The 26,797-nt window shown below is 45.1% G+C and overlaps 1 protein-coding gene across 2 annotated transcripts in view; it reads right to left on the reverse strand.

The window, feature by feature from the left end:
* Positions 1 to 718: 718 nt before the first annotated feature.
* The window catches only part of LOC311022605 (multivesicular body subunit 12B-like), a 34,468-nt gene continuing 8,389 nt past the window's right edge, over positions 719 to 26,797 (reverse strand). Inside the window, exons 4-11 of one of the 2 annotated variants that reach the window (XR_014598119.1) lie at positions 25,975 to 26,065; positions 24,605 to 24,731; positions 24,331 to 24,441; positions 18,521 to 18,582; positions 7,574 to 7,629; positions 5,699 to 5,758; positions 1,174 to 1,838; positions 721 to 885 (exon numbers count right to left, since the gene is read on the reverse strand). Coding sequence is in view for 1 of the 2 variants with exons in the window: in XM_084023985.1 (XP_083880111.1) it covers positions 1,797 to 1,838; positions 5,699 to 5,758; positions 7,574 to 7,629; positions 18,521 to 18,582; positions 24,331 to 24,441; positions 24,605 to 24,731; positions 25,975 to 26,065 (549 nt within the window). In the remaining variant the exon portion in view is untranslated. Of the gene's footprint in view, positions 1,839 to 5,698; positions 5,759 to 7,573; positions 7,630 to 18,520; positions 18,583 to 24,330; positions 24,442 to 24,604; positions 24,732 to 25,974; positions 26,066 to 26,797 lie in introns of both variants that reach the window. The other variant, XM_084023985.1, reaches the window with a different exon arrangement.

Raw genomic sequence — 26,797 nt, forward strand, 5'->3', positions numbered from 1 at the left:
AGAAAAAGAAGCTTGTTTCCATTTTCATTTTAAGAGTGTGGTCTCTGAAAATCATCATTATTTTCCATATCATGAAGGGGAGTGAAAGGAAAAGTGAAACCATGTGAGGCGGCTTTCTGATGGGAGGGAGGGAGCTGTGGATCTGAGAGCTCGGTGCCCATCTGGAGGGTTTTTCACCGCCGCTCGAGCCGTGAACACACGGCGTCTTCGTCCCAACGCCGACCTGCAACGCCAGACTCACTTCTTAAAGGCAAAGCCTTTTATTTTGTAATCCTCAACACAAATACTACGTCTCAGCCTCGAGCCGTTTTGTTCCCCAAACTTTTAAAATACACACTAATAAATACTCAATAATAATATAATTTCCCCGGGAAGTGTAGTTATTTAAAATAAGGAAATAATAGTGCATTTATGAAGGAACTATTTTCAGCTGCAGATTTGTCGAGCGTTTACTGCAACAGGACAAAATAAATTACAGCTAACATTTCACAATGGGGCGGCTCGTTGGGTTTAATAGTGTTTGGACATCACGAGCTCTGTGGCAGAGAGCGACACGCCCATCGCTGTTGGGTTTGGTTTTTAAATATATTTTATTTTAAAGAAAATTCCAGAATATTGCTTTACTTTTTATGATGCAGAATGACATCCCGGACGTATGATGTGTATTTAGTGGTTGTAAAATAGGAGTATTATTAGCTGCTGTGTGTTGTGTGTGTGGATCTGGATGCGTGTGGGGGGGAGGGGGGGTGTCGCTGTGCTCCAGGGCTTCGCTGACATGAGTGTCACCTTCATGAAGGAGCGTGATCAGCCGTTCCCTCTGCAGAGGATTCTTCAGACCGAGGGAGTTTAACTGGTGGGTTTCTTGTCATCCGCTTCATTAAACACCTGTGAACGCCAACAGCCATGAGGAGTTTTAGTCCGGGGGGGTGAGAAGATAAATAAAATACCTGCAGAAGTTCACAAAAGTCTAATTAACAACAGTCATTAATCCATTAGTGAGCTTCTAATAGCGTTTACACCTGCATACATGTGCACATGGGTTGGGACAGTTTAATGAGTTGCAAACGCCACGTGTGAGCCGGAGTGAGACGCCGGTGATGTTGAAGTGTAAAAGAGAAATGTTTTCTTATGTTCAGTATACTTTATGGATATTAAAATACTGCAACAACTCACGTCTCCCCGCTGTTCTCTCAGTGAGGCTGTAGATAGAAATAACACATTTAATGTTCACCGAGCTGAAAGGCGTCGTGTTCTCAGAGACCTGCCGCAGGCCGCCGCCGCCGCCGGCGTGGGCGGCTCGCCGTCTGTGGTTTTCGGGCTCCTGCGTTTGCTCGTCGCCGCTGATGAACTTTGTGACGGAAAGATGCTGCTGCTGGAAAGGAGGCGCTGCCTGCTAGCGTGCGACGAGGCGGCCTCTCCGCTGCCAGACTGTCGACACGGCCCCGTTCCTCTGACGAGCACAACGTGAGTCACGGCTAACGGGCTCTCATGAATCCGTGTGGGGATGTTCATTAGCTGGTTTATTTCAGGGCATGACGCCTGATGTGAGAGCACGACGACACGAAACACAATATTCAGAAAAGATTAAATACGATGGAAAATCTGCTAAAAATTTAATGTGCACAGTTGTACATTATCAAAAATAAATCATAAAAAAAGGTAAAAACATCTTTTTTTTTTCCTGTCTTGAATTACACAACATCCATATTTTTGTACTTTCATTAGTGTATTATTTTACAAACATTGTCTTTGGTGCGTCTGCAGCGTTTCAGCCGCCTGGCAGGACGTGAACGCCGTCACACGGCGATGCTTCGCTCGGTGCTGAAGTTGTAGTGAAACTGCAGAAGAAGAAGGAAAAGTAGACGACCATCAATGGAAATGTTTCATTAAAAAGCATCTTTAACATGCATCACCTCAATACCAAAGCAATTAAGTATATTTATATTTTTAAAAAGCTTATAAAATCAATATGAGTACCCCAATAATTACTCTTTGAATGTTTTAAATTCATATTTAGTTGAACTATTGATTAAAAGTGTATTTATTTAATGTTACAATCCCCCACTTTAAAAGTTCAGGCCTAAACACAGCAAGATAGAGAAAAATACTAACAAACACTGCCCCCTTGTGGCCTGGCATGGACATGACACATGGACATTAAAAGTCATTCATTGTAAATAACATGACTTTAACTCACTTCTATTAAAAAGATAAAGCTGTGCTGAGAGGATATTTGTAGATTTTGGTGTCTGATGTATATTTTGTCCTTTTTGGAGCCACAAACCAAAATACAACAAATGGAGGAAACCAAAGGTCAAAGGCCACACTCGACAGACCGCAGAGCCATGTTAATTATTATTCAGGGTTCCCACTAAGTCAGATTCCCTGACTTTTTCCTAACTTTCACCGACTAAAAAGCTGAATTTCCAGGAGCAATAATGAAGTAAAAAACAGGCCAAGCAGACAAAACACAGCCACAGTTAATCTGTGAGTTTTAAGTAGAAAACCTAAAGTTTCCACTGCTGGAACGGTGCACATTAACTGTGTTGTTTGTTGTTGACGAGCTGAAAAACCACGTAACCATAACAACCACTCAGGGAATAGGGGGTAAACTGGTGAAATAACCCGGTCAAGTAAAATACAGTGTGGGGAAATATTACAGTTTGAAAAATGGCAACTAAAATTTAAGCAAACACAAACCTGATAGTCAAGAAAAATAAATGATTAAATCCTCTTTCCCTGTCTGAAAAAGACTATTCCCTGTGGGAACTCCGACTATGTATTTGTTAAAAATCAGTACTTTAATGTCGCCTCAAATAAAAACTATGTCATTCCTGCTTGTTAACCAGAAGAGAGCACCGGTCTCAGACTGGTACTGGAATCAGGACAGAAAGGTTGGATCGGTGAATCCCAGAGAACATGAGCAGTCCTCAGAAACACTCATATGACTTGATGTGATCTATTTCCTGAAATCTATTAATGTAATTCATTAAGCTGATGAGGATGGAAAGAAAGACACAGACCATTTCAATCCTAATGATAACGAGTGCAGCGTTTGTTGAAGCCACAGTAACCAGCAGACATCCTGGTTGTGTGGTCGTGTAGTTCCAGCTGTATTACTGCAGCGCGGCACTAGGTGATGCTGCATGATCACTGAAACAAGTTTCCCATCAGACCTGGTTCTCCCCGTCAGAACGCCACCTTCCCCGATCCTCATCTACTACTGGAAGCTGCAAGTTACCCACAACCTGTCACATATCACAAGCCAGTTAGTTGTGAAGAAACTCAGACCCCCCCACCACCACCAGCACCACCACCACACCAAACCCAGTCCTCAACATCTGGCCCAGTAAATAAATAACCCTACGTGCACGTGTGTGTGTGTGTGTGTGTGTGGGGATGATGGATGGGGGAATGGGGTGTTATCAGGGAGAGCATGTATCAATGTCTGCCAGTTTTATACACAGGCTGACAGGACAGTGACACACTAGAACATGGGCGGCAGTCACCCAGACGAGCCCAGCTTCATTTCCTGTCCCTGCTCCACTGCCAAAAATATGTGACATGTTGTCTTCATTAATTCCACCTCTATTTGGAGCTCTCTCCCCCCCCGGTACAGTACCGATCCTCCATACGTTCACACACTGCACAAACACACCCGGACGACTCCCTACAAACACTGAGAGCCCATCATACATAGGTGCTAATGAAAAACCTTGTCATGTGTACACACACACACACACACACTTCCATCCACCCCAGCATACTCCCCTCTGAAAATCATTAGCCAGCCGCCAACAACATTTTTCAGCGGAGCAAACTACATAAAGACGTCACTTTAAATCGCGTACTAATTAACACTTAAAAAGACACAAATTAGATATGCGTGGCTAAAAGCAATTATAATATCCGCAAGTTTTGTGAGTCATTTGGGAAATGAAAAGAATGCCTAATTGCTGGAACCAACATCATCCGAGACACGGCTTAAGTGATGCCTGTTAGGGAAGTGGTCTTATCTGCAACTGTGGCTGTGATTACAACAGTTTTCCTCAATTACATGTGCATATGTGTAATTCTTAAAAAGTACATCTCTGTCATGGATCTATATTTTTTTTTTAATGGGTTTAGAAAGAGGCAATTAGGGTATGAGCTGCAAAAGCGCCTCCAGTTGAGCACAGACAGTGACCTCTTCTGGACAAAAAGAAGAAGAGGAACGCTCAAAGAGTATTTAGACAAACAGGAGCAGAGTTACACTAAAAATAGCTTCTTTTTATTTAAGTCCTATATTGTAATTTTAGTTTTAAATGAGCAAAAAGGAGCTGCTACTTGTGCAGAAGATACGGCTAACAGAGGACATTTATTTTGAAAAACACGCTAGACAAAGAAAAGGAAGTCCGACAGGCATCACGTTCCCCTCCTTGTTCCACAGAACATAATAATAATAATAATAATAATAATAGTAGGAGAAGTGAAATAACACCATGGTGAGGGATGTTTCCACTTGGAAACTAATTATCAAGCTAAGCTGTGACTTCATCCTCATCAGCCCGGCCCCGCCATTAATCTTGTGCTGTCGTCCACTTCACTAAATCCTGTGTTACACTATCTCACATTTACTTCATCAGCTCCAGCGCGGCTGTAATTAATGATTTCTCATGCCCCCTTTCCCTTCCCCAGCTCAGCTCGCCATGTGTCCTCCTGCTAATCACACTCTGGGAGAAGGAAGAGGAGGAGAGGAGGAAGGAAGGAAGGAAGGAGGAGAGGAACAAAAAAAGAAAAAAGACAACAGCATATAGGATGAGCAGCCGGGCCTGTCTCCCCACACACACACACATACACACACACACACCATTAATACCTCCGCTGACAATGAGCCTCATTCAGATGACCACATGACAAGATGGCGACTCGGTGTGATTTGGATAGTATGTGACAGAAGACAGAGGCAGAGTGCAGAACAGACACCCGGTTTGATGAGGGAGTGTTTGCTCTGTAACACGTCTCCAAACCTAACAGCACCTGTTCTTTTACAGTGGTCTGTCACTTTCTGGCAGTTCTGATACCGAGATACCGTGCTAATGAGAGAGAAGGGGGGTTGTCACTCTCTTTAAAGCACACACACACACACACACACACACACACACACACACACGTGAACAGACTTTCTTTCTTTCACATGGGCTGCTCACGAGATGATTTCCTTCCTCCGAATGCCTGCAGGCTACAGTGTTTCATCAGAAATGGGGAGGACTTGTGTAGTGCTTTTATTTGCTCTGCATGATCTATAAAGGTTTTATTCCTTATATTTAAATGGATGCTGAAGATGAAGAAACTTGAAAAGTTAAACATGTAGAATGTGAGCAGGGGGGAGGGGGATTATATAATAATAATAATAATAATAATAATAATAATAATAATATTAAAAAGGCTCCCCTAGATCTACAGCGTTGAGCGAGGTGCTAGATTGAGCTGTTTGAGAGAAGAATTGGGGAATAAAAGTCAAGTGTATTGGAAGCGGAGACGGAGCTTTTAAGACAGAATGGGCTGCCTGGCCTGGCCATGCTTTTATTCAATTGGGGCTTAGTGGAGCCAACAGGGCCTCGCTGTCTCAGACACTTAATTACAACCCCAAGACCGTTTGCTTTGCATTCTGGGCCAGCGGCGTCAGCGTCAGCCGAGCGTTGCAGCCTCTACTCACTTCCTCCTCGATCTCTGCCAGGGATTTGATCGTAATGCCCATTAAATTGACTTGCTGCATCTGAAATCAAAAGCAGGGAGAAGGAGGAGGGAGGGGAGGGAGGGGAGGGAGAGGAAGAAGAAGAAAAAGAAGAAAAAAACACACACAAGAAACATGGCGGTTAGGCTCATGGCTAAGTAAGCATGCTTAAAATCTTTAATCCTCTCCCCTCTCAGTGTCAATACAAACGGGCCCATAGTGACAACCGCCGCCAGCCAGAGGGAAACCATCGAGCCGGCCCTGCCTCACTGCACACATTCATCAGTCTGCAGGAAGGGAAGGAGACGAGGGAGGAGGGGAGGAGACGAGGGGGGAGAGGAGGAGAGGAGAGGAGGGGAGGAGACGAGGGGGGAGAGGAGGAGACGAGGGGAGGGGAGACGAGGAGAAGAGACGAGGAGACGAGGGAGGAAACGAGGGGAGGAGGGGAGAGGAGGGGAGACGAGGAGACGAGGGGAGGAGAGGAGACGAGGGGAGGAGACGAGGAAGGAGGGGAGGAGAGGAGACGAGGGGAGACAAGGAGACGAGGGAGGAGGGGAGGAGAGGAGGGGGGAGACGAGGGGGGAGAGGAGACGAGGGGAGACAAGGAGACGAGGGAGGAGGGGAGGAGACGAGGGAGGAGGGGAGGAGAGGAGGGGGGAGACGAGGGGGGAGAGGAGACGAGGGAGGAGGGGAGGAGACGAGGGGAGGAGACGAGGGGAGAGGAGACGAGAGAGGAGACGAGGGAGGAGGAGAGGAGACGAGGGGAAGAGACGAGGAGAGGAGGGGAGGAGAGGAGGAGAGGAGGGGGGAGAGGAGGAGAGGAGACGAGGGAGGAGGGGAGGAGACGAGGGGAGAGGAGACGAGAGAGGAGAGGAGAGGAGAGGAGACGAGGGGAGGAGACGAGGAGAGAGGAGAGGAGACGAGGGGAGGAGATGAGACAAGAGAGGAGACGAGGAGAGGAGACGAGGGGAGACGAGGGGAGGGGACGAGAGAGGAGACAGGAGGAAGAGAGGAGACGAGGAGAGGAGACTAGGGGAGACGAGGGGAGGAGACGAGGGGGGAGAGGAGAGGAGACGAGGGGAGGAGACGAGGGGAGATGAGGAGAGGAGACGAGGGAGGAGACGAGGGGGGAGAGGAGAGGAGACGTGGAGACGAGGGGAGAGGAGAGGAGATGAGACAAGAGAGAAGACGAGGAGACGAGACGAGGGGAGGAGACGAGGGGAGGAGACGAGAGAAGGGAAGGAGACGAGAGAGGAGGCGGGAGGAAGAGAGGAGACGAGGGGAGGAGACGAGGAGAGGAGAGGAGGGGAGGAGACGAGGGGAGGAGAGAGAGGAGACAAGGGGAGGGGACGAGAGGAGATGAGGGGAGGAGACAAGGAGAGATGAGAGGAGAGGGGAGGAGAGACGAGAGGAAAGGAGATGAGAATAAAGGAGACGAGGAGAGACGAGAGGAGACAAGGGGAGGAGACGAGGGGAGGATAGGGGAGGAGACGAGGGGAGGAGACAAGAGGGGAGGAGACAAGGAGAGGAGACGAGGAGAGGAGAGATGAGAAGAGAGGGGAGGAGAGACGAGAGGAAAGGAGATGAGAGGAAAGGAGACGAGGAGAGACGAGGGGAGGAGACAAGGAAAGGAGAGACGAGGAGAGGAGAGGGGAGGAGACGTGGAGAGGAGACGAGGAGAGACGAGAGGAAAGGAGACGAGAGGAGAGGAAGGAGGACGAGCGGCTGTCTAAAAAGGCCCATGTTACTGAATGTGTCCAACAGGACAACAGGTTATCCTGTTAGCGTAATGATCCATCCCTCTAACATTATTCCTAATAAAGTCATTCTGCATTTTATCCTCAGAGAAGGTTTTACCTCTGTGGGGTTTTCGGAGAACTTGCCATGGACCATGAAGGGCACGTCGTACAGAGCTGCAAGAAAAGTACCAAGAAACAAAGTTTGAGGTTGACAATATAAATATATATATTTGTAATACTCCACAAGAGTACGCGTGGGTTTCTATCAACATCCCCAGCCAGCCGACTCCTCCCCTCCCTCCGTCGACGGAGAGGAGATGAAAGGCTTTTCTGTACTCCAGCACCTCCACTCTCTCTCCTCCAAAGCCCTCTTCCACTTTAATTACTCTTGATTATTCCCCGATTCCGTCTTGTCTGAGAGATGTTCACCTTCGGAAACAAAGACGCGCTCACGAGGCACAGAAAAGCGGAAAAAGAAGGGAGACAAAACATTCACCAGATAGCAAATTTGCATGAAAATAAGGGCGCGCTTGTTCAGCCCCGGCAAAAAAAAAAAAAGTGGATTGAAATGAGGACTTGCCAAGAGCGTGGTGGTATAATTAGCATTTGACCAAACAAACGAGCTTCAACAGAGCTATAATTAAGCAGGCCTGTAATTAAGTGTATGCCCTTTATCATAATGATCGTGGTTAAAATGGTGTGATGGCTGCCAGTTGATTATTAATGGTGTAACCCCGTGCTGCATGCATCCTGCACTGGAATCAAGGTGTCACGACTGTCAGGCTAGAGAGCAGCCCTTTGTTTATAAAATACATTAGGGCCCAAATTAACACAGGGTGACAGGGGACACAAAGCCCCTCGTTTCCCAGACTGAAGGGAAAACTGCAGCTGCTCGGCTCCTTTAGAAAACTCTGATCTGGAGACACGAAACTTAAAAAAAAAAAAGAAACGTGGCGAGGCCGAGCTTCCAACGGGTGTCCTTTTACCCACAGTCCATCAGGCCGCTGGCACAGGAACAGGAACTCGTAAATGTAAGCCGGAGCTGTTCATGAGTCATCGTTTTGGAGCTGACACTCCTTCTTGGCCTTTTCCTGTTCACAGCAATATCGTACGGGTCTGAAATTCGAAAATACCCCGTCACTTTGACACTTATGTTACTTGCTTTTCCTCTTCTGGTTATTACACCGCGTCCAGAGCGGGTTTGGCACTCTCCACACGGGCGGAGTACAATGTGATCTTTGTAATCAAAGCATGACCCTCACCCTCACGACCACAGGGAAGCCTTTCTAGTTTCTTGGCTTCCGATCGTCTCCCACAGTGAAAAAAGCATACAAAATGAAATGTCGTCATAGCGGGAGTCTGCAGCGCTGCTAGCAGCTCTGTGAGGATGGACTCGACCTTCCTTCAGCTAAATGATGCCGTCGGTAACAACACAACAGGCTGACGCAAAGCAGGTGAGACCAAAGTTCCAGCCGGGACGAGGCATTGGACGAAAGGAATATGTCAAAATAACTGGGATATGTTATATCCAGATAATCATCAATTTATGCTTAGAAACATTGGCAGCAACATGCCACAAATGGCAGCAAAACATACTGTGATGACTTCACCTCATATTTTGTCAAGTAACATTTTTTTTTGCATCAGATAGAACATATATTTTTGTTTGGGTGAAAGGACAAAGAATAATGTGTAAATATATATTTTTAAAGGCAACAATGTGAGATTCTGTTCTTTGACACCCTTTTCAATTAATTCATGACGATATTCACAATTTTTCTGAAAATGGAAAACGATCAACTTATTGTTTTTTTTGTAATCACGACCCACCATAAAATCCTACATCGTCATGTCTGGGCTGCTGGGAATACAGTTAGGTTTACAGGGATTTTAGTCATAAAGATTAAAAGATATTTTAGTCATAAAGATTAAATTAGTTATTACTTCTGATCCTGAGGGGGACGTGACCTCTGCATCACGCTCAATGGGAACCCATGCAATAGTTGCTGAGATATTAAACTTAAAATCACAAATAGCAATGGGGGCTCTTGAGGAAAAATCAGCTGATCACCAATATCAGGGTTTTTCATTTTCTGGGAACCACTGAAATGTCCTCAGATATTTCATTCCGGGTTGAAGTGACCAACCGGCCGACCCTGACGCCCGCAGTGAAAGGATCGTCCTTCCTTTCCACTCGAGGGTTCCTCAAGGCCCCCGGCTGGGACTCCCACTTCTGGGCATGGAACAAACCAGGGCGATTCGTTGGTCCAACGGCTTGTTTAAGCACATAAAAACAAGTGAACAAACATGCAGCGGCGCGTCGCTGGGAGCGCCGCGGCCGGCCGGAAGCCTCAGAGAACACATTTGAATCAATAGCCGGCAATTGGAAGCGGAGATTGTAGCCGCTGATGGATCTGCGCGGCGCGGACGGATGAATGCGGCGCTGAAGGCCACAGTTTCTTTATTGCTCAAGGATTACATTTAAAACCAGATCTCACTTTGTATTCCTGCACCATCTATACTTGGGAGGCTATCTTACACCCAGATAAATGGAGAGGCGCCGGAGACGACTTGGCGGTAAGAAATGAATACCGCGGAGAAATCCGAAGGTGCAAAGGGCAAAAATAATGTAAATCCAATCTTCTGACCGGGAATCCCACTATGAGGCACGCTGGAGCTGCTCAAACCGCCCGGCTACACTCCATTAACCCACGATTGTATTGCAGTGGTGGGAATTGGGTAGTTATTTGGCGTTTTGGAGGGTGTGTGTGTGAGAGCGCAGTCAATAGGAAAACATCTGGCAGGAATTTTGGCACAACGACTATCATGATGATGATGATGGCGGCGGCGGCGGCGAACGCAGAGGTGGCGTTAAGTAAGGAGGACCCCGTGGCTTGAGTGATTGTAGTGTAAAGAACGGAGTCAGCACGGGCCCCGTGTGGATCATTGCCTTATTAATGGCTCCGTCAGGTGCGATGAGCAATGGCTGCATTGTCATCTGCAGCCCCCGGGCACAGATGAATGGCTGTTTCAGGGCGGGAAGGGCTCCCTCGTACGCCGGGCTGAGCACTAATCCCTCACTCCTCCATTGTTGGATGCACTGTCACCCAGGACTTCGGAGGCGCCATACATTGCATTTCACAGGCTCCTTCTAACAGACATGGTACACACACACACACACACACACACACACACACACACACACACACACACACACACACACACACACACACACACACACACACACACACACACACACACACACACACACTGAGTTGCGCTCCGACACTGACGGATGGAAAAATATGCGAGGGTGATTGAGCATACCACGCATTACCTGAACCACAACTCAAGAGAAACACTTTGGGAATGTTGATGAACTTTTATTTTACACTTCACTAATTCTGCAGAGTTGCATTGATCTCTGTCTGGTACCATTACTTGGCTGAATCGGCCCTCGCACCTGAATTAAGTGAGAGTCACAGAGTGCAAAAATGAGCATCTCGTATGACGTGAAGTAATAAGACGTAATAAGCAAAAGCTGCTAAAAAAAACAGCTTTTATCTGGAACCTGCCGTATTTCACATTCCCCCAAAACAACTGGATGTCGCCAGGCGAGACACGGCAACACCTTCCCTGTCGCCACGGCTCTCAATTTGAAGGCGGATTCTTTATGCAGACCATGGAAATGCTATTCTAGCTGCAGACCGCTCTCTGTCACCTCTGCAGATAATGGTGAGTAGATGAACAGAGCTGGAGGAGGACCCCTCCGTGCCCACTCACAGCCCTTAGCCCCCTTCTCTTTGACATGAGGAATAGTGCCCGGGCACTGACAGCATCTCCGAGACATATTGTAGTTTATTTTGTCGCCCGGGCATGCCATCTGTGCCATTCCAATAGAGGGTGTGTGTTCAGGCTGCTGCAAGAGAAAGGCTCCGGGTCCCTCAGTAGCTCTGCAGCCACGGCAGGTCATTAGTCAAATTGCCTAATGAGAGAGAATACAAATGGCCCCCTACCCTGACAGGAGGAATTTTGGAGGTGTCAGAGCTCCTGACCCGTGCTATGAGAACAGATGATAGCGAGTTGCTATTTTCAGATTCTTTTAATGACTACGGCTCTATGAAACCCATTCTTTTTCTTTTATCTCCCCCCCTCCTCCTACACCACATTTTTTTTTCAAGCCCTCCAGACAAGACGAGCGAAGGAAAAAAAAAACTTTTCAATGTATTCAACATCTCACTTGTAAAAAAAAAGCAGAAGTTAAACTTTTGAATTATTTAAATGTTTACTGGGGAGTCGATTAACATTCTGAAAAGCGTAAAACGTTGATACTTAAATAGATTGCGTAGCCCCCACCCCTGGTTTCTCCTGACAGTCAGTTAGTTGGTACTAAAATATTAATTTCACCTCATCCAAATGTAAACAAATCTAAATGTTTCTAGTATGAGGGATGAGTGTGCAGCCGGCCACTGTGGAGGGAAAACAGAGGAATCATTTTACACGAGCTTGCAAGATGAATATTTGTCAAAAAGGTGGCATATAATCTTATTTAACTCATTCTGAAATGTAACAAATGCATTATCAAACAAAAAAAGCCTTCAAAGTCAAATTTGAACGAGTGCTAAGTGCTTTATATGACAAATGAAAATACTATAAAAAAAAGAAAATGTGATTCCAATGCCATTTAAAGTACAAATTCTCCAATATTAATATTCAGCTCTTTCCCCCCCACCTTCTTTTTGCTACCAGAGGGATGCAAAATGGCAAGCTTATGTAGAATGACCCACTTACTTTTCCATCTGTGACAAGCAGTCCTTGAAATCTGGTTGTGGGTTTGGAGCCAGGAGGCAGCCCCAGCCGGGCGCCGGTCCATCAGTCTTCCAGAAAAGTGGGCAGAGCCAGCAACACCTACGGTGAGTTGGCCGCAAACACGGGCAGCATAACACCGAACGCTTTGAGGAGGTGTGTGATAACTTCTTCTGTGTATGTCATGCGTATATATATGTGTAAGAGTTAATTTTATTTCAGTGGTCTGGTGTAATTAGAAAAAAACCCTGCATTAAGTGTGTTTTTAAAGGCAGGCGGTGCTGCAGGGGGAGAGGCAGTCCTTCTGGCTGGCTAGGTATTGAGAGCTCTCGTGAAATTAAATGGACAATCAGACTTTAATCAGCAGCACGGTGTCTTTTAAGACATTGCCATGGCACTGGCATTGATCCCCAGCTGTGGCTGCTGGTAAATGTGCAGCAGAATGTGTGTATAAATGGGGTACGCCTCTCTGGACAAGTGTAAAAGCTGGCAGAGGGCTGACAGTAAATTGCATGTGCCGGATGGGACACAGCAGAAGGCACAATTACACAAATCCCCTCTTAATTAGCGGTTCTGTGGGCAAACTAACCCGTAATGATGCGAGGGATGTGGCGAGCCCCAGAAATCCTAACAAGAAACACTCACCAGCACCGGAGACGGGGGTCATGTGGCCCCGGTCCCCCCCCCTCCCTCCTCAAGTAGCTGGGCTGACTCCTGATCCGTTTTGATCGGTGCAGCTGCAGGAGAGGATTCCCGCGTCGACCCCGGCTCCCCGTGACCCCTGACCCTCGCCGAGCCGCCTGCCCTCTGGACTGTGGGTAAAAGCAGCGGGCCCTGGGCGGCTGCGGTGGCATTATTAAGTTCTCCGTGCTCACGGTACCAGGCAATGTAAAGTGGCATCTCACACGGTGAGTAATGGACTGTGCCAGAGTGGAAGCAGGAGGGATGACAGCCAAAGAGGCCTCCTTGGCAGCCACTAACCTGGGCATCCACCAATTTATCATCCCCAAGAACCAATCCACCAATGCTGCACCGCCGTTTGTCATTAATTATGCTAATAAGGACACCATTACTCTCCTGATGAAACGACTCTTATTAGTGGAATGCACCTTCGCTTCGATACGTATGCATTTGTTTATTGGTTTCACTGTGGACTCTGAGGAGACCTTTTCCTTTAGAAAGTTAAATAAAAACGAACCCCTACAGAGGAGCCGAGACGTTTCCATACACACTAATGGACTATTATAACGATGAAGGAAGTGTTTGATAATCACGCTGCGTTCCTCACATCCCAAACGTGAAAACGGCCCGTCGATGTGAAAGACGCTGATGTGTGTGAACTTTCTTTTCCGCAGCAGACTTCATGGCTCTAAGCAAAACCAGTCTGAGCAGAACTATTTAATATAGCTTCTGGGAGCCCCAGATGCCCTTTTCCAGAACGACTTCATTCCCAGAATCTCATTGTGCTTTCTAAATCACACCACAGTATGTATTAGAAGATCATTAATTACAAACTTAACAAGTCAGCAGAGCCATTAAAAGATCTTTAAGGCATATTTGACCATAAATCTCCTTAAACTATATTTAATGACTGGATTTTTTGTGAAATATTTTTTATCAAGTTCTAATTAGATGTGTGATAACAAACCCTGCTGTACATGGGGGCAAACGAGGGAGCGGCGACAGGCCCATCCATTGAGTCTGTCCACGTCTGGACACTGAAACTAATGGAGCACCGCTTCTATCTCAGGGATGGATAGAAAGCAATGAGGGATGAGGCTCCAGAGTCCAGTCTGGCCTGCACATGCTCAGACATTTCAAGTCTCTTATTTGACTGCAAAAAAAAAAAAAAAGGCCTCAGGGCTCTCGTCAAATATTCCATTACGACTCATTCAGGATTGATCCCCAAATACTCGATGGCATCGTCGCACCGGGATCGATGGGGTTTTGGAAATAACCTGGAAAGTCCGATCGGTCAGGTAAACGACAGCAGGAGCTTTCCTAAAAGGGGATTTAACCTACACATACACAGTCCACACAACATAAAAACAATGGGTTTTATATCCTCTTTGGCTCCGGGCGCAGTATTAAAGGTGTTTTACTCAGGAATTAGATGGTTTCAGGTCAGCGGTTCTACTTCAGACAAACACCACTTGAATTTAGAGGATGTTTTTTTAAATATACATGTCAGTGTTTCCGGCACACAGGCTTTACTTACTTTACAACAACAAAAGTCACTTTTCGTCCGAGATAACGACGCAAACTGCAAAGTTCATTCAACCCAATTGCATTAAAATGTGTGATTATAATCAGAGTACTTAATAACAAGAACACAGACGATATTTTCATTTGGGTAAGCTGACTTTCATGCATTAACTGTGTGAAGGCAAGACACAGACTCTACGGCCAGTACGAGATCGGGGTCAAGTTATTTTCTGATATTTGAACTTTTCGGCCATGTCCGAACCGAGATTTCTCACAGTTTTGGAAATGTTGGAGACGTTTCTCAGTTTTGATAAACGCAAAATCACCATTTTTTTTGTTACACCCCCAGAATATCCAGACAAAAAACTTTCATGCCCAATTTAACTAATTCCAAGGAAACAAAGCTTGTGTTGAGATCTGAAACCAATCATTCCATTTGTGGTGATCTGGTGAAAACCTACATGTGTTCTGCACAATAAGTCATCAGCCTTAGACATAAAAACTCCACTGACTGACTGAGCATACCTCTCCTGCCCTCTTGCCTGTTTAAGCTTCAGCATCAGCTCTGCTGTTCTCCCCCTAAAGCGTGGAAACTATGCTGCTGTTTGAATACAGAAAATGCACAAACAGCTCAAATTCTAAATCTGAATTAAGGCAAATTTAAACGCCGCTTCATTTACAAGCCATCAAATTATTATGAAGAAACCCAGCAGTCCTTCATCTCAGTCGTTGCCCGGGAGAAGCAAACAGTTTGAGGGTGTGTGTGTGTGTAATTGTACATTAAGTGTAAATATTATCCTCCTGCTGAACCCCCCTCCCTCTCTCTACTTCTACCCCCCCCCCCCCCCCCCCCCCTCTCACTGTTTCGCCTTTTGCTGACCAGGGGAATTAAGAAGCAAAAACGTGGGTTTTTAAGAGCGTTCCTTTCATGTCTTGATGTAAGCTTTGGCATTACTTCAGACATCAAGATCGGTTTCATAGAAAATCCCATTCCATCTAAAGTAAAAGCTCGGCAGTAAATCTGCCGATACTCCCCCATAACACTTCCATAAATGATTCATTCAGCTCGGTTTAGCTGATGCAAAACAGAATGTTAGTGAGTTGCGGACGGAGAGCGAGCTGCAAAGTGGAGGACCGAACCTAACCGCCGCTTAGTCATTTCATCCATCTCTGGGAGAGGAAACCAGAGACGTGCACTAATAATAACTTTTGTGTCACTATCCAGAGGTGGTGCTTTTTAATCCCTCAGCCTAAAGAATTGTGTTATTCTAAAATATAACCCCGGCGGTTTGGGATCCATCACGGCTGGAGATAAGAGCTCCCTCTGCACACGGCCTCGCCTACAACTACACAGGCAGATAAGATGGAACTTTTGTTTGAAACCTGATGAGAACCCTCTTAATGAAAGTGCGGCGCCAAAAATAATCTTTTTTCTCCATGTTAGTCAATCAAGAAATGGTGTAGTTGGAGGGAGGGAGGGTAAAAAAGAGGAGAAAGAAAGTAATTTTGCATAATCAGTGAGCACCATCTGGAACAATTAACCAAATTCCACAGAACTCAGAGGATCAGTCATATTGGCTTATTAAAGATCCAGAATTATACAAGTAATAAATCCTTGGAAAAACGAAGCGTACCCCTGCCTGTCACGACTATTTTAACTTCAAATACAGAGGAATACTTGATAAGGCTGAAAAGAGGAGATTAATATATGCAAATTATGTCAAGCATTTAAAAGCCCCCAACAACTGTCCCGGGTTTTTTTTTTTCCCCCTCTCTCTTTTTTTCTGTCTCTTATTACAGGGCTTTATGTTTTATTCATACACCAACTCACCTGTCACTTCATAAGCTATAATATTATGAGGGTATTATTAAACAGCATAAAGTGGAGCTTTAATTGGAAAGCTCCATTGCATTTTCCAATTATTTGCAGCAAATTAAAAGCAGATGCACATAGTTTAATAAGAATTCTAATATTGTTTCCTGAAAATCAAAAATCACTGTCATCCTGCCAAGATATTTTGCAAACCCAAGTTAATTTCGAGCCTCCTATTTTCCTCCTCCTCCTCCTCCTCCTCCTCGTCTGAAGGATGAACTGTCTCGTGTCTGTTAATTGAAGTTCCTCTAATGGATAGGGAAATAATTGCTCTCCATATTACGTTAGATCAGGGCCAATGTCAGGATTTATTTTTGATTAATGCGATAGATATGCTAATGTATTACTTTTTATTACGTTTACCTTCTTATCAGGTGGACGTCTGCTGAATACTATATGTTACTCTGCAGGTAATGACGGGAGACGGCAACGCGTCACATGAGTTTATTCTAGAGCTTCACACAAAATCACCTTTATTTCCTATCCAGCGTGTATACTTTTTTTATTTTTAGACACATTTCATGAATGCTCCTTTAATTACCTTTAAACTATCGCCGCTTTTTCTGTCATGAATGAATAACGGACCTAATTGGCAAAAAGGGACTCGGCGTGGATCAAAGAGACGCGGTCAAGAAAAGCAAAAATAAAAAAGGGTTCTACGAAAACTTTTCAAATGAGCTTGAACTGTCAAAGAGGTGCAAAATAAATGTGAATTAGATTTTAATATTCTGGTAATAAATGTCAAAGCGCCTGCACATCACATCTGTACACGATGTGACTGCGGATGACAGATTTCCCAGACATGTTACCTCTCCTCCCCTCAACTCTCCCTCTCTTTTTTTTTCTGTTGGGGTTTTTGTTTTGTTGGGAAGTGACGGAGGGTTTAATCAAGAAAGCAGGCAATTCATCAATCCTAAAGAAGGCGCCGGTACAACCCTGACAGAGCGCACATGGTTTTAGACCAACTCGAACCTGGCCAGCTGTCAGCCCCCACACACACACACACACACACAAGCTGACACCCACCCACACACACACCCACACATACACACCAGAGCTGCCACCGCTAACAATTAACAAAAATAGGCTGTCGGCTATGACCTCACACTTGGTCCGCAGGCTATCACATTGTTAATGAAGGGGAGCCGTGCCCCCCCCCCCCCCCCCTCCAGTTCACAGTGTGATGCCCGTAAATGAGTACGAGAGTTCTGAAAGAAAAATAAAGCCAAGAAAGCATCTCGGACTAACTCCATTATCATCCCCACCCTGCTTTTGAAACGCCGTGGAGGTGTACGGGAGTCTGGAGATGAACCTCGACTGCTGGCATCGAACTCCACGGTGTGTGTGTGTGTGTGTGTGTGTGTGTGTGTGTGTGTGCGCATGTTCTTCACTGTCACTCAAACCCCGTCCCGGTGGGAGGAATCGAACACCCGGCGCCACACACCACTCGGCTGTGTGTTCACGCCTACAACTTATAATTTGATGGAAGCAAAATTATGTATTTTTTTTTATTTTTAGAAAAATGTGAATGTATTTTTATGTTTAAAAATGTATGCTTGTGTAATAGTTGTGCTGTAAAGGCCGGGTGTAGCTCGTAGCCTGGGTGTGCCTCTGCCTGAGCAGCAGGAGGAATCCTCACCACATGGTGTCTCTCTCCAGCTGGATAAAAAACCTGCCCGCCTCATTCACCTCGTGTGGATCACACGCTCTTTGAGGCTGGAGGCTGTCACAGCTAAGCTCTGCTTCCTAACGAATTAGCCTCTCTCCTCTTGTTTTTTAGTCCCGGAGCATTGTGCTGCTGTAGTTTTTGGAGTCAAAAGAGAGAAAGAAGGGAGAATTTCGTCCGGTGCGATGCACGCCATACATATGTAAGCACGGGCGCCGTGATGGATCATCTCTGACAGCTGTTAAATGTTCTCTTGAGTGTAATGCCGAGCTCCTCTGGGAAGTCACGTTCGCTCGGATAAGCAAAGCTCCATCGCAGAGGAGATCTAGAGCGTTTGTAGATCAAGAACCAGAGGAAGACGCCTTAATATACACATGGAGAGGATATCCGGTGTTCATAGAGAGCAGAAGAATGAGCGTTGAACCTTTTTTCTCTACACTGAGATGAAGAAAAGTGCACAGCGTTCTTAGGCCAACTATTAAAATCCCTCATTGTATTAGTGTGAGCCCAGTTACCTGTCATGGTGGAGCCCCCGCTGCTCTGGTGCTGGTAGTCCGGCCTGCTCGCCCTCCTCCTGCTGGCACAAACCAACATCAACCTATCAATACTTTATTATTGACCACCACCATTAAGCATGTTAAACTCTGTACGTGGCGAGGACTTTCCAGGACACGTTTGCTCAGACATTAAAATATAATGTGAGATAATTTATTCAGCATGGAAACTCCCTCCTCACACAAAGGCTGTTTCATCAAGAAGCAAACACAGAGCAGTGAAATACCAGGATGAATTTAAAAGAGGAGAAATGTGGGAAAAGTTAAAGCGAGCCTCAGCCGGCCAGAGGCTTGAGCAGACCTTTACCGGAGGGAGGGGGGGTCGGAGCAGCATCGTGTAAATTCTGGAGGAACTGAGAGATTCCATTATTCAGGGGAAGTCTTGTTTTTTTTAGCGTTTCATGGCCTTGTATTACAGAAAACAGCACAGAATGCACTTTGTGGGCAGTTGAAGTTAACAAACCATATAAGATTGAAATCCTCATCAATCAACGCATCATGAATTACACCCTGTGACTCACCCCCACGGATCGATAAATCCACAGCAAGCAGGGAAAAAATAATTCACAGCCTCCAGATCGAGAGAGAGAGAGAGGGGGGCGCATAGCATGACATGCTCTGAAGGTAAAACGAGCTCCGGGACTGCATTATAAAACAAACGATCTTATAATGATAATGCAAAGTAGTTGGCAGCATCATTAAAAAAAGAAGAAAACTAAATAAGAAGGGAGGACTTTGATTGGAGGACAGGAAGGCGTGAAGTTTGTTGTGAAGAGACAAAGAAAAGGAGAATAAGACGGGATTATGAAAAAGGAACGGCAGACTCTCAAGCAGGTGTGAAGCTGCAAATAATGAAGTGTATCATGTTCTGTATTTGGCCTGTTTATGGAAAACATAATTCTTTCCTGGGGAGGGGGAGGGGGGTGTAAAAGTCAAAAACCTTGAAATTTAAGACAAAAAGGCAGATCTGCATATTTGGTGAGTGCCGTGCATGAGTTGTGGCTTTCAAAGCCTTATCTCGTCGGATGAGATAAATAAATGCAATCATTTCCATCAAGAGCAATAAAACAAGAATCCTGACAGGCCGCCGTATTTATGAGCTGAAGCCTGCAACTCAGATTTATTTGCAATGAAAGGGTCGACTTTTTCCTCCTCCTCATTTACATCAGCATTTGGCCATGTTAAATCCAGGCCAATGGTGAATTTTTAAAAGGTTGGCATCAATCTTGCGGGGGAACGATTGCCATATTCGATGCAGACTTCTTTTACCTTTTTCAAAAGGTTGATTCCTCGGCGGAGGGAGAAAGGTACACATCTTTCAAGGCAGCGGAGACAACCCATGAACCGATGGTGGGTGAGGTTTTAAAACGTTACATTAGTACTCACAATAAACTAAGAACAGAGAAGGTGTTAAGGCTGCTATTTATCTATGTATCTGGAGAAACGTCGCTGCTGCTGAAAGGCTTTTCTACAGGCAACCTCCGGGGTTGCTGTTCCCATCTGTTTTCAAACACAACAAAATCCCAATCCAAATGGGTGATTTCTAAATACAATTTTAGGTGCATTGGAGAGGGTAACATATGGCAAATCAATTAAGACGACTAATTCTTAAAACAAAAAAACAGAAAAACACGGCAGAGTGCTGTTTGCTAATCAAACAGCAGTGTTGGGGCTCGTATTATGTCGGCCACTGGAGTTTTGACAACAATTAATCCTCATTCCAGGCAAGGAGAGCCATATTGACACATATTCCTAATTTGAATATTCAATTATAGTGTAGTTCCTCATCAAATTAGAGCAAAACTGGGAACATGGCCTGAAAGATTTGACGCAATTAAATGCAGATCAAGAGTCTTATGTTCCCATGAAATCTGCCCGAGTTAAAATCATATTACAAGCCGCGACACTAAGGACTACTTGACAACACGAATTACAGTTCAACTGATTTATTTTTTTATCGTATCGTGTCCTTTGAGTTGTTCCACGTGGAATGAGGGGAAAGAGTTGTTGAAGAGGGAGAAGGAGGCGAGGGAAGCGGCAGTCAGCCGGGAGGGAAGACGACGAGGAGGAGAGTAATATCGCTGAAGAGCCCCGGAGCTGCGATGCAGAGAGCTGGAAGCTCTTGTTTTGACACACATCCAGGCTTTTCCCCGTGACAACATCTCCACACCTTCCTCGACGTGCCGACAGTGCTGCTTTGTGGGGAGCTGCTTCCTCACCCATCATTATCCTCCTTTAAGCTCCGTGTCAGGTGTTGAAAAAGAAGGATCTCTCTGAATTTGGTGGCAAAGCACTGAACAGTCTGAGCTCATCAGATCTCGGCCGATCATTCGATCATTTCCCCCGACGCCGCTCACGCTTGATCTCAGCTACTTTTTTTTATTTTTGTTGCAACTTTCCCCCCCTCCTGAACACAAGAAAGTAATGAGGGAGATTGAGCCGGGGGGGAATGATTGTTCTTCGACACTTCAGAGACGGGTGTCAGGTGACACGCCGACAGTCACGGCGTTGGCTTCCTGCTAGAGTCGCGTGCAGTGGGAAGTCTCGGTTAACCAGCGAGCAATGAAAGCTGATACAATACTCCTGCAGAGCTGCAGCAACGTGTGGAGTGTCACAGGTAGAAGACGTATTGATATGCACGCCATTTCTGACACTGATGACTCTCTACGCTCGGCGTAGGGAAAAGCAGTGTGCAAAAAAAAAAAAAGATGCTCGGCCTTGACGTTTTTATCGCTGTACAGTTTGATTTAAAAAGTGTCCATGTGTACAATAGCCCTAATATTCTAAGAGAAATGTCAAAAACCTTGATTCTGAGTGAAGCGAAAGAAATTGCAATATTAGGACAAGGCTAATTTATGCTAGCAGTCAGCGTAGAGGTCAGATATCAGCCTCAGCAATGACAGTTTTATCAGGAGAACAAATGGCAGCGTTGGCCGGGAGAAGGAAGGAGGGGGATACTTTACTGGACGCATTAAAACGCTGACCGGATGGCGCAGGTTTTTCCACATTACGGAGTCAAGGAGCGGCTGATACGGTCGGTCTTGACAGAGAACAAGCCAAAGTGGTTGACATCAAGCTGTGGCTATGAATCAAAAAGGGAAACGTGGGCCCCGCTGGTCGAGACGAACTTGATAAAAGAGACGTTAAACACACAAGGTTCAAACGCATTTGCAACGGCCGACTGCTTAACGGGGGCCGGCCGGCTTTTAGTGGCTCAATATGGTGCGACAGCCTGAGCCAATAAGAAGTAAGTATCGCAGGTTTAGTGTTTATCCCACTTCAACGGATAAAAACTTGACTGGATGGAGAAAATAATCATCTCTGGATTGGTTTCCTTGTTGCAGAGCTTCTGGAGGCTCCAGGTTACAGTTCACACTCCCTAAGACTTTAATACCACAGACGACACAGTTTAATACCTGTTTCATAATGATACTCGCCAAAAAGCATGAAAGGATGATGGGACAACACGGCCAAGAACTCATTATTATTATAAAACATATAGTGTAAATACCCCCCTCCTCCATGATGGATTTCATTTAATTAACCTGAGCTTAATCTGCAAGAGCCGTAAACAGACAATAGATAGATGTATACGCCATTTCATAATGATTCATTCTTTTCGGAGCTCCTAATTAATTAGTCAATTGAAAGAAAATTAATTAAATTTTTTCCAGCCAATATGCAAAACATTAGCTGGTTTGAGCTTCACAGATCTGTAAGGATCTACTGCTTTTCTGTGGCATTGTATGATATTAAATGAAATATCATCAGCTTTTTAACGTTTGGTAGCGACGCCTTGGTTTGTTTACTTTTCACACATAAGCAAGTCATAGCACCGTGACGAGGAAAATAATCCTGATTAGCAGCTGTAATTCTTTAGAGTTCATTTTCCTGTTGAAATCCATATTTGTCTATTATGAGCTAACGGGCTTCCTCGCTAGTGCAGCTAGCAGCAGTGACTCACGATCCCACAGCCTCCGACACGATCTCACGATCTCCTGACAGCCCACATACAAAAAAATAATCACTTTTTGACTTTATCAAAGTCTCTTCTCCGGGCTTTTAAAGAGAAAATCTAACATTTTGAAAACTTTCCAAGTCCTGCAGACGTTTCAGCTTATAAAAAACTATACAACCATCAAATGTAACACCTTTACCTTGATGCAATCACTCCTGTGCATCCCATAATGTTGCAACACCCTGCAGTTACTGTGTACTGCAGCTGAAAAAGGAAAGAAAATGATTTGTGGTGTACGTTTGTACACAACTCTAACAAGCTCCTGCTGCCCGAGGCAACTTAACATTTGAGAGGGATCACCGCAGCTTTCAAAATTATAAGGGTCATTAAAAAGTTACACATTATTGACTGTATTTAAAACATCTTTTCCACTGACTGTAAAGAGCACTTAAATTTAAGAGGTGCTATTCTCCAAAGGCCATAAAGTTGTTATAGATTGCCTGAAGGAGGCATGGAGGAGAGAATTTTCTCTTGCTGAATATGAATAAAGTATAGTGGGGCGATGCTACACAGACAGTTACACTGCAGCACTGTACTTACTTAAGCAATCAGTGAGTGTTGAAGAGCTGTTTATAAATCACCGTGTCAAACCATCGAATCTGTGACTTTAAAGAAAATATTTATAGCTGCATGTGTGGTTGTCTAAACTGTGTGTAACTACACAGGGAGGATGCCAGATAAATAGTCAAACTGCCACCGTCTAAATTGCCCGCAGTCCCGTCCTTATGTGTCAGTGCATTATGGATGGAAATGCTCTCAAAAGAAGACTCTTGACTGTGGGTTGAATTTTAATGTTCATTCAAAAACAGCCGCCTGTGATCTCAGCAGGCATCGGGAGGCGGAGGGGTGGGGGGGGGGGTGAAGAGTCGCTTCGAGGTGCAATTTATTCCACCCTCTGAGCCTCGCCCAACTTGAAAGTGGGCTTCAAAAAGAACAGAGGATTACGGCTAAGAGTCGCACACAAAAGATTATTGATCATCGATTTCCAAAAATACGGACGATTTTGCAAAACAGAGAAGTTTGGAGACGTTCTGGTCCGAGTGGCCGTGTGAACAGAAGCTCTGGCTTTCCGGCCTGTTGTGGCTTCTAAGTGGCTTTTCCTCAGCCCAGCACAGGATGGCAGAGAGCAGCACGTTCAAGCTGGCAAACACACCGGCGCCCGGTGCCAAGCCTCCTCTTCTCCACGCCGCCGCCGCCGCACCCAAGGAGGCTCATTTGTTTATTTACAATTTGCTGTGGAAATCCCCCCTAGTTCTTCACTGCGATGAATAATTGAGCTGTTTGATCTGGACGCGGTACAAAGGGGTTGCTCCGTTGTTCGCTCCGAGGCCCGAGGCGGAGGAAGTGTGGGAGGTAGGAGGGGGGAGGAGGGGGGGACACGCGTTGCTCCGGCATGGCGGAGATCTCGGCGCTCTCCTCCCTTCCTCTGCAGCTGTCGCTCGCTGGATCTCCGGGCTACATCTCCTCCTTTTGTCTGCGGAGCACAACGACTCGGCGATCCTCAAATAGTGGGAGAGTTGAGATCTCATTGAACTCATGTTCTTGTTCAGGGGTTCCTGTCTAGTTAACCCCGTCTCTCCGGTTCATCCTCGCTACCTTCTTTGTCCAGCCACAACCCTGTGTTTGTATGGCAGATTGCTCCCGGAGTGATCAGTTGCTTGTGTCCTCATTGTCGTACATGTAGTACAGAAGTGTATCAACAAGAAATAAATAAAAGAAAAACAGCGAGGAGGGAAGGTAAACTTCATGTTACCTTGCTGTGTTGGCTGGAGCATCACTGTTAGCTGCGCTGGATGTCTCCTGGGATGACGGATGCTGAGGAACATCTCCCGTTCGGTACCAAATCCCCATACTGTTTATCTCCCTGTGCAGAGATGAGGAAGAGACTTAGAAAGAGGGTTTTACTGAGTTTCAAACAGCCAATACTCCTTCATGCAAAATGAAGTGAATGCATCACCAAATCTCGTGATTGATGAAAGATACATTACATCATGAATTCATGTATTTCCCAGTGCCAAACAGCTCACCCCATACAGGTGTAGTTAACTAGATGGTTGGACTTTGCTCTGATCTGGATGTCATATACAGCCGTCACAGCCGCCGCATGAGGGCTGGTTTTCACACACAGCCTCCTCTTCCTCATGGCAGTTTCCTCTGATGAGTCAGGAACACACGGAGGTGTCAAGACAGGAAGAAGGAACACACACATATATACACACATACCTGCTAAAATAATAAAAAACTAGAATAATGGATAAACTAGTTTTCTGCTGTCCAGTTATTTCTGGACAAGCAGTCAGTCAGACGACGATATTAGCCCGCCTCTTATTCTAGGACTTGTCTCTTATTCTGAGACTAGTCACTAAATAGCATATATATGCATATATATATAAAAAACACACATACATAATATATATACATATATTAACACACATATATAAATACATACATAACATATATATATATCCACAAATGCCACTCATGCGTTGCTATTTAGCTACTAGTCTCAGAGTAAGAGACTAGTCACGACGAGTCCTAGAATAAGAGGCGGGCTAATATCGGCGTCTGACTTGCTTTGCTCAGGGAGAAATAACTGGACAGCAGAAAACCACAATATCCACGTGCATTATTATGGTTTTTATTATTTTAGTAGGTAAAATGACAGAAGCAAGTGAATCCTCCATCAGCTTTAGTGCACAACAGGGATTTGAACTGGATATTCACAAACTCATACATAATGTCACATGTATACATTAAACATGGATTCACATAAAGTAATAAAACATTAAATTACACCATAGCCAAACAAAACATAATCTCTTTTCTTCATTCTGGTAGGAAGGAAGAAAAAAACAAAAACACATGGCCATGCTTTCCTATATTGCATCTGTGCCTTGCTCATTTATTTTCCCTGCAACACTAGAAAGTGCAGTGTAAATGCAATGATAATAAAAATAATAAACAAGCTGTCCTCACTCCCCACACCAAAATATTATTACATTTCCGAGGCATGGATAGTGAGGGGGAAATACATGGCACTCAAAAAGCACTAAAGCATTGGGGAATGCATTTCATTAATATTAGATAACCCCCATCCACTCGTCCTCTCCCCAAATAAATACATAAATAAATAAGCCCCTCATAAAGAAAAGCACAGCTCCAGCTGAGATAAACAATGACTCATGATTCTCTTCTCTTGTACCTCCAGGGCAAAATGTTTATTTTATTCCCACAGACTGCCATAAATTAAGCTAACCTGCACCCATAAAACATTCACTATCTCAAGCAAAGCTGCCCCCGAAGACCTGCGCATAAACTGGTCGGAGGGTGAAAAAAACAAAACAACAACCAGGGAGGAGGGGGGGAACCGCGAGCCTGTGGTCGGCCGTTCACTTACTTGTGTCCAGTGTTTCCTCCACAGGTGTGAAGCCCTCTGGCAACGCGTCCTTAATGTCAATCAGCTTCATGTCCACAACAACGTCAGCCCCCTGGAAACAAAAGGAAAGAAGAGCGCAGGCAGTAAGACAAAGAAAATACAGAAAAAGAAAATGTAGAGATAATAGAGTCAATGATTGACTAAAAGCTCAGGAAGTCTCTAAAGAGAAGGGTTGACAAAATAGCCGAAGTAATTGCTCTCTAATAGCTTTTTTTTGGTTGCAATGAGAGAATGCATCTGTGAACTTGTAATCATTCTCAACCTTTTGGCGAGAAGCTGTGGGATGATGGGAGACAGAGCGGGCAGGCTAATCAACAGAATGGGACTGGTTACAAACAATCAGGGACTGTATAGTTGACATTTTCAAGCATGACTCTTCCCTGCCTCCCATTACATTTTCATTTTTTGCCATAATAAATTGCAATAATACACAGCAGCAGCAGCAGCAGAGAGAGAGAGAGAGTGGGGCTCGCCAGGCGTGACTTGATGCGTCCGAAAACAGGCTGGATTTCACTGCTAGTGTTGCCCGACAGTCATTACCATTAGAGACATTTTTTATTCATAGTTTTTATACCGACTTAAGGAGGAATATGGATGAATGTTATTACTATGCATGGAACCTTTTATTTTTTGTGTTTTCCCCCCTTTTGCTGGAGAGTTTCTTCCATCAGGGCCTGACGAAAGGGGGCTTTTTTACCTCCAACCCAGAGTATGATAAATCACAAACTATTTACTTCCCCTCACATAATTCAGGGGCTAATTTTACAGAATCTGTTTTTGTCAT

The sequence above is a fragment of the Eutrigla gurnardus genome (assembly GCF_963514095.1).
Source record: "Eutrigla gurnardus genome assembly, chromosome: 13".
NCBI classification, from domain to species: Eukaryota; Metazoa; Chordata; class Actinopteri; order Perciformes; family Triglidae; genus Eutrigla; species Eutrigla gurnardus.